Here is an 8,604-nt window from a genome sequence, read left to right on the forward strand (position 1 = left end):
TAAAAACATGTATTTTAAAATATGCTAATAACGTATAGAATTTGTTCCCGATGCATATGGCAAATGGTCAATGTTTCTGAATAAGTGTAGAGATGTGGTGAAAACATAAATAAAAATTAGAAAGGAAGAAAAAAACAAATGGAACCAAAGAAACCCCAACAAAAAGAAACAAACAAAAGAAACCGATGCAAACAGTGAAAACCAAAAAAAATAAAAAGACATAGAATAAAGAACTCAGAGAGTCTGCTATAGTACTGGGCCTTCCCACTAGCCTTGCACCAAATGTGAACCACAGCTACATCTCTTTACGGGTCTGCACAGTGTGTGTCATTAGAGTGAACGCTTTCTCAAATCCCGAAAAAAAAAGTGAGAACGTTTTCCCTAAAGAAAATGCTAGATCACAGTAGATTGATATATCTCCACCTCCACACGTCATAGATAAAATATCACGTGGAAACCAAGTTTTGGTGGAAACCACGTGAAAAAACTTCATTTTGAAGTTTCAAAAAATATATAAGAACAGTACAATGTGTCAAGAGTGTGGTGTTCTGTTAGCATGTGAAAGTCCAAGTTTAAACGCAAATTCGTTTACGTGATACAGAAAACAAAATCAGCATTAAATAATGCCGAACATGAAGCATTACTATGAATGAAAAAAAAATAACGCGCTATACCGCCGCTAATAGCACGCTATACCGTATACAGAATTGGCTGGGTAAATTCATCTGTATACAATGTCTCGCTAATAGCACGCTATAGCGTGATATAGCACGTTAATAACATATTTTCAGGGGGGGCACTATTTTATATAGCGCGCTATTTTTTTCATTGATTCATTTCTTATAATTTTTATAGCCTGCAAATTAAATGGTTTTGTATTTAAACTTGGAATTTCACATGGCAATATAACATGGCCCTCTTAGTATACTGTATTTTTCAAGAATATTTTAGAACTTTCAGATGTGGTTTCCACGACGGTTTCATTGAAACCTGGTTTACACGTGATATACTCTCTATCTTTGTGGACTCGACAGCTTCTCCCAGTTTCCAGTCGAACAATAGATATCTGTCTTGCGAATAAATCAGGGCTATATATATTTCTCTTGCGAATATAGAAAAAAAAAACTGATAGTAGCACGGACGGCACCAAGGAAAAAGTGTCCGAGCTAGCCCTAGCCAACCTGCGCTGCGTGAAAGGAGAGATCGGTCGGCCAAATGAGTGATAAATGGCTAATTTGACAGGTTACCAATCAATCACTGCTGCTAGCTCGCCCGGCCCGTGCATCGCTGTGTCCACGTAGTACTCACTGTACGTAATCCCCACTGGGAATCATACGGCCGGCTGGGGTACGTACAACGTGCATGCATGCATGGCTCGTCGATCGATCCCGCTCCCACATGCATAGCTTACAGCCTTCGTTCGGTCATTCCTCTCATCCAGCAGCTATCCTATCTCCATCTGGCAGGCCAGCTACTCTCAGCCTCCGTTGCCGGCCGGGTAATTAACCATGCTGTAAAACTGCTTCATTAACCCTTATACTACCAGCTAATGTAAAAGCCCGGGAGTTGGCTACGTACGTACCATACGTACGGCAGGCAACAACACGCGGCAGAGTAACTACTGGGTAAACACAAATGGGATTGGCATTTAGGACATGATGTCCCGACCGTACGTACATGGATCGACCACCGGCCGCCACCACAGCGCATCTTCGCTCGCCAACACGTACACCTTACGTAATACAAGTACGTATGCAGGCAATTACTACTCCATGCATGCATGCACGTACGCACGTAGTAGTACGTACGTTACGTTACAGCCTATTAATGGCCGTAAGGCCACCAGAATATATGGTACACAACGGAGAGAGTAGGAGTATTGCTGCCTGGCAACGCATTGATCCATCCCTTAATTGGTTGCAAGGCCGATTGATATGACCGATCGGCTGGTTCAATTAGCTAGCTAGGCGACCGACATGGATCGATCGTCATCAAGTCGCTAGATCCATCGATCGATATGATCGGGGTTAGTTACGACGTGTGCATAAGTCAAATCCTCTTAACAACCGGTGCCGTAACGTCATTAGCTCCATCGATCCAATATAATTCCATGATCGATTAGGTTGATGCACTTCATGCATATACATAAGCCAAAAATAAATATTTGTCTTTAGGAAAACATCACCAAAGGGCTAGCACCTCTCGATCTATAATAGTCCCTCATACTGGCCGGATCCGTTCGTTCAACAAGGACGGCGTCGTTTTCTGTAGATTATTAATTTGATTAAGACATATTTTGGCTCGTGTTTTCTCTAAGTTATGATTGGACAAACTATGAAACAGAAATTCATGGTATTTTTGTTGACAAAAACCACTAATTAACAAACAAACAAAAACATTAGATGCGATGGATGGCTGGTGGGGGTGGATGTATTTCCTGTCTACAAGCGTTTGACGCCTCCTGTGTCTATTTAAGGCGTATTATTCTTTTGGCATAAGGGGGCGTCCATTGATAAAGGGGCGCATGTGCTGATTTTTATCAATCTTGAAGCTCCTAAGCTCCAGTATTCAGCAGATGCTATTTGAGTGTGCCCAGGTGGCGGGCTGAGAGTGTATACTTCTATGTTATACTCTGTGGCTACAAAAGCACCAGTACCACTTTCATCAAAATTAGAATTTATTTAACTTGTTTCGTATGAACCCCAAATTAAGCGAATGTATTGGCCATAATTTAAGCATGCATTTTAATGGAAAAATATATCAAGAAATCTTACACAGATAAATTGTTAGTTTACAAGGATCTTTCATCATAAAAGTAGCTAAGATGTGCTTGTAAGATCATCGCTTGCATGAATAGTATATGAATATACCCGGTGACCAATCTCCATCGAAAATGGTCCTTAAATCTGAGGTTAATTAATGGGATGGTTACAATCAAGAAATCATGATCAACCGTGGAATTTTGTATCAACATTGATGTTAAGTCGGCATGCACTAAAATTTCTCTTGCTTTACAAAATCAAGTGCGTGTGTGTCTGCGTGTGTGGAGCAATGATGCTATATTGCACCCAACCAACTTTAACTAAAAAAATGGTAGTTCTGGACAGAACATAATGTGTGAAACAAAGAAAACGAATCCAAGTTTTTTGCGGTGCCTCATAAAAATTCCAGTTCAAAAGGGCCTGTTTGATTTGCGCGATTTGGGGAAATAAAATCAGAACTATGAAATGCATGACGATGAACGTGTACTATCTGCAATTATGTTTGATTTGATAACACAGGTTCTATCATCAAATGTCTTTTGGTCGCACCACAAGAATAAATCATAGCAACACAGGACTCACAAGAACATCTTCTCTTTTGCCCCTCCATTCGCCATTCAAAAATAGGGCGCCCAACCCGTTTTATCCAGTAATATTTAGAATATATTTATCGATATCAGTGGTCTATATCAGATAAGTTATACATTAGCTGCTATTCCCGGTTCAAGGAACTTTTGCCTGATTACATTCGATTTACTTTCGACTATCTTAATATCTGCTCAACATGCTTTTTCTTTGGATTTGAGTGCTATATAGTCCATAAAAAGCATACATGTTTCCAAAAAATAAACATGTTCTCTCATATATATGAAACTGTGAACGTTTTGATGCCCCAACTCATTAATCAGCTGTGACTGTGAGCCAGTGACGTACAAAGAGCATAACTACTGTCAAGTACATGAGGCAAATTAAAGGTACTAAATGTATGAATTGTACCAGTACCACCTTTTGGGAGGGCATTGAAGCACCTCTAACCAAATATATATGGAAATCGCCACTGGACAAACTACCATTATTATATCATATTACGGTAATTAATACAGACAAGATAGAAAGAGATGATCCGATCGACGTACACACACGTACGAGAGGGAGCATTGAATATTACTAATTATATATTAGCTAATTTGCTAGTGATCGAAGTCGAGATCAAACATGGCCTGTCCCAGCTGAAGGATGTTGCTGTGCTGATGGAACCCCAAGCCTAGCTGTTCTTGCTGCACTTGGCCGATATTTGATGTGTTGTCAGTGCTCGAGACAGCTTGGCTCTGAGGGAAGCACGAGCCTGCAGAGGTCGAAGGGAAAGGGAAGCCATGTTGGCTCTGCAGGTGAAGACCATGGACGTGGTGTCCTTGCTGTTGCTGCTGCTGCAGCTGCATTGACGCTTTCCCCTTGGGATCCACCTGCATTTCTTTCACCACCTCTCCCTGCCCCATGGTTTCGTCCTGATCTTTGGACAGGTCTCCGCTCCCCAGCTGCACCTGAATGTCCATCCCGTCTCCGGTGCCGGTGCTCTTGCTGCTGCTTCCGGCTGCTTCTGTTCACAATACTTTGTTAGTTTTTGGAGGTGTTAATTACTTGGTAAGTTAAAGGAAAAACCTAGGTTAATATTGATGAATATGTGTCAAGAGAATGCATGATTAGGTAGAGAAACATGGACGGATGCATTTCACGTACTGCCTTTGGTACTTGCTGCTGCTTTGCTGGCCTGTGTCCTCCTTTTATCAGCGGCATCGGCGTCGGACGGCTTTGACTTCCTTCGACGGCGGTTGTGGTCTGCGAGGCGCTTCCTGCAGCTCTTCTTCGCGTCGTCGAACTCATCAAGCAGATGGAATCTGAACGAAAAATGAAAACAGGTTAGAACAAATTAACACATAACTATATAAAGACAGCATACACATGAAATACTAATGTGTGACTCACAATACACATAAAAGTATGGACATATGTGTATGGTGTATCATCAATCTATCCATAGCATAGCATGCATGCATGAGCTGGCTGCAAATCCTAATCCTAGGTAAGACACAAATTAGTGCATGATCAGAGATCAATTCTGGACCGAAAGAACATTCCGGCTGGGGGACCAATGCAGTAGCTAGGCAATGATGATCCTGAACATGAGAAGCATATATCCCAAACTGTTGCCATCGATCCCACGCAGACAGCTTGGAGCTTTGCAGCCGACTCATATGGAGTGTCTCCATATGGTGTGTCACACTGCAAGTGATCCCACTGTTTCCCTTTGAATGCATTGCTACTCTTCACACGTGCATACTAACAGAGATCTCACTGAAAGAGCAGGTAAAAGAGATGGTCTGAGAGAAATGCCTTTACGCTGTCTGTCCAACACATGCATTGTTACTACCACAGCCACACACACACACACACACACACACACACACACACAGTCACACACACACACACGCAGTTTTTTTTTTTTTTTGAACTGAGAGAGGGAGAGAGAGTTGCTTGCAACTGCAACCTGCCTGTTCTGGTACATACGTACGTTCGTACGTGGGGTGTACAAACTTGCAATACTTAGGGAGAAAGTAGCCGTGCTTCTCTGACTTTGGGAGGCCAATGCATGTACATACAGCCCACACTGTTTGAAGTAACCACTCAAACATGCATGCGAAGGAGAAGTGAAGCAAAATAAAGTCTGTATAGAAGTGTTCCCCTACACTACATGTGAGGAAGGAGCAACAACTAAGAAGCAAAGCAGCAAGCAAAGGGGGAGAGAAAGAAGGGGCAACTCAAGGACAACATGTCTGCATATGTAAGTGTTCCCTACATGTGATGTGATACATGGATGACTCTTGTCAAGTAAAGGCAGATCGAAATATGTAGAAAGGAAGAGATGCCATGAATCTTAATCATTTGGATGGTTGAATCACTGAGCACCACATAAATTATCTTTCAGTTCCTTTAAAAAATAAACTGTGATTGCGTGTGATTAATATATAGATAAACTTCCGGCGATTTTGCTAATTCTAAATATCTCATTTTAACCAGTAATTCTGCCTAATTTGCACAATGATAAATCCAAAACTGCAGCACGCAAATTTTACATGTACACTGCAAAATAAAACGACAATTCTTGCTTGCCAACATGTGGATTGTCGAGCCAAGTCTTACGACGCGACTCGGCTCCACCTAGCTGTGTGATCTCAGCTGTACTGGTGTGATCAACCAAGCAGCCTGAGGGAACACTCAATATGACGTCTGGCCACTACTGGAAAATTGGTCGTTGCCAAGTTCTTCGTTCCACTGGATCACGGCAGTGTATAGTATCGTTACATGACGAAATTAAAAGGGCTAAATTTGTTCATTGCAAAATTTCCATGTACCAGTAATCGAGGGGTTTGCTGTGGGTCGCGGTATTGTACAGTACACCAGTTGTTTTGCTTGCTTAAAAGCTATAGTGCTTCCTTTGGAATTTATTGGAGGAGAACAGTGAAAGAACAGGGTATGATGTGGAATTTTCACTCATATTTGTTTTGTTTTCACCCATATTTGTTTTGTTTCGATCTAGCAGTTAAGGGTCGGACAGGTACTGTATGAACATCCTTGGAAGAGGAATCTAAATAGGTGCAATGTAGATTGGATACTTCTAAGATCCAGCTAGAGAAAGGAGGGTAACAGAAAATGTGGCAAAGAAATATAGCATCATGTTCAAGGCCATAATTTCATCTTTGTTTAATTTTCCAACTAGAAGCAATTACTCGAGGTACTCACCATCCAGGAGCTCAAACTAACAAGATCTCAAAACTTTTCTACTCGTTCCATCGAACTAATTAAATGGGTATTTTGGAGGCTACTTTTGCGATCGAACGACGAGGTGGATAGTTTGAAGTTCCAAACCATTCAATCAAACTGAGTGCAACTTGCAGGCCACTTAAATGCAAGTCATGATTCAAGAAAGGGAGAACATTTTCCAACCCAACACGGCTCTACAAGATCTACCCATCTCTCTTTAGATTAGCAAATCGATCGATCAGACACGCAATTCATCAACGAATTCCGGCGAATTGATATATATAGCATCAAGTGTGGCTACTAACCTGCTGCACTGCTGGCAGAACCTCTGGTGGAGGCCGCCGGCGGTGACGACGACGGGCGCCTTGGAGTGGTGCTCGCAGACCTTGTGGCGGCGGTGGTAGCGCTTGGCACCCGAGAGGTCGGCCTTACAGCCCTCGGCCTGGCACCGGGGCGGGTGATGGCCGTAGGTGTAGCCGCCTCTGGGCGGGAAGTAGGTCCGGTAACCGAGGTTGAGCCCCAGCTGCGTGGCCGCGAAGCTCGCCATGTTCTCCTCCGCCGAGCTGACCAAGGTGGGGAAGTAGTACTCGGGCGCGCCCGTCCCCGGCTGCTGGTGGTAGTAAGACTGGAAGCCGCCGCCGCCGCCGCCGCCCCCGCCGAATTGGCCGTAGGGGCTGCCGTTGCCTCCTGCCGCGGCGGCGGCGAGGTAGTGGTGCGAGGTGGGGTGGTGGTAGAACTGGAGGATGTCGTGGGGGCTGTGGGCAGCGATGGTGGCGTGGCTGGACGGGGGGAGGAGCGCCAGGGAGCTGGGCTCGAGGCTGTACCCACCGAGGTGGTGGTGGTGGTGGTGGTCGTGCTCCCTGTGGATGCCGCCGCCCCCTTCCTGGTGGTCCATGATCGGGAAAAGCGAGGGCGGCGGCGGGTTGGGAGCCCCATAGCCGAACTCGTCGCAGGAGTTCCCAGCTGCGGCTGGCAGGTTCATCATCCTCGCTCAGCCGCTTAATTTATCGGCTAGCTAGAGAGAGGAGAGGAGAGCAGAGCAGAGAAAACACGGCCGGAAAAGGGGTTAGGAATGGAAGCGAGGACGCGGTGCAAGTACAGTGTCCCGGCCGGCCTTGCTCGGCCACTCACTGGCTTGAGACGACCGAGCTCCGGGGACAAGCGTGCGCCATGGGGGGGCGTGTGGGCGTGATATGCCGGCCGGCCGCGTGGTGGAGGTGGAGGTGGAGGTCGACGGATCGATGGCGCGCGGCTAGCAGCAGCTTGTTTCTGATGGGTGTTTGGAGTGGAGAGGGTGCGTACTTTTCGTCTAGGGTTCCATGGACGACGAAGGAAGGAACGAGTGGTGAGGAGCGATGGTGGAGTGCGTTTCCGGTTATATGGACCGATGAGCCCCGCTGGCCAGGAGAGAGGGAGAGGGGGAGGGGGAGGGGGATCAAGCTGTATCTGTCCATCAACAAGGAAAACTAGCAAAGGCTATGACGCGTAGCTAGCTATAGCTAGGGGGGCTGTGCTAGGGATGGGAGCGACCTTAATTGGAGTTTGGTGAGGGGGCCGGTGATAGCTGCTGCTGGCGTTATGTCTCCGGCCACCGTTTTTCCACTGCCCGCCTCCGTATCCATTACCATTAGGATTTAGGCAGTGGCACCACCACCCCGCCGGTAGGGTTAACGTTATAGCTAGCAACCCAGCTGTGTGCAGTGTTATATATGCATGCCATTGCCACGTACCTTGCCATGCTTCAACCCAAGGTACCACACTGTTGCATGTGTGCCTTGGAGAAGATGGATCGGGGAGGTACGTACGTACGTAGCAACGACGCATGGCATGTATAATGTGCATGTGATGGCCAGAGGGGAAGGTGGCGCGTAGGTACGTAGTACATGCATCCATGCATGCATGCATGGCCCGGCCGAGGGCTTACGTACGGTGCGTGACACCGGGCCTGCGCGCTGCCCGGCCCGGGGGCGTACTGTTCACGCATATATTCATGAGATGTGATCTAGTAATGGCCAGGGAAAGT

The 8,604-nt window shown here is 45.8% G+C and overlaps 1 protein-coding gene across 2 annotated transcripts; it reads right to left on the reverse strand.

The window, feature by feature from the left end:
- Positions 1-3,820: 3,820 nt before the first annotated feature.
- Positions 3,821-7,969, reverse strand: LOC123430987 (squamosa promoter-binding-like protein 8). 2 transcript variants are annotated; one of them, XM_045114811.1, is made up of 3 exons: positions 6,887-7,969; positions 4,500-4,657; positions 3,821-4,356 (listed from the first exon to the last, which is right to left on the reverse strand). In XM_045114811.1, the coding sequence occupies exons 1-3, from the start codon at positions 7,564-7,566 to the stop codon at positions 3,953-3,955; spliced, it is 1,242 nt and encodes a 413-aa protein (XP_044970746.1). In that variant the 5' UTR covers positions 7,567-7,969; the 3' UTR covers positions 3,821-3,952. The 2 variants fall into 2 exon arrangements, with proteins under 2 accessions (XP_044970746.1, XP_044970745.1); XM_045114810.1 differs by having other exon boundaries at positions 3,821-4,359; positions 6,887-7,967.
- Between the last annotated feature and the right edge of the window lie 635 nt (positions 7,970-8,604).

The sequence above is a fragment of the Hordeum vulgare genome, chromosome 2H (genome assembly GCF_904849725.1).
Source record: "Hordeum vulgare subsp. vulgare chromosome 2H, MorexV3_pseudomolecules_assembly, whole genome shotgun sequence".
Lineage (NCBI taxonomy): Eukaryota > Viridiplantae > Streptophyta > Magnoliopsida > Poales > Poaceae > Hordeum > Hordeum vulgare.

Excerpts from the sequence above, each read along its gene's own strand:
- LOC123430987 (XM_045114810.1), bottom strand. The coding sequence starts at position 7,566 with ATGATGAACCTGCCAGCCGCAGCTGGGAACTCCTGCGACGAGTTCGGC. Across the intron at positions 4,658-6,886 it reads TTCTGCCAGCAGTGCAGCAG|ATTCCATCTGCTTGATGAGT; the intron begins GTTAGTAGCCAC and ends TTTTTCGTTCAG. Across the intron at positions 4,360-4,499 it reads AGCAGCAAGTACCAAAGGCA|AAGCAGCCGGAAGCAGCAGC; the intron begins GTACGTGAAATG and ends TATTGTGAACAG.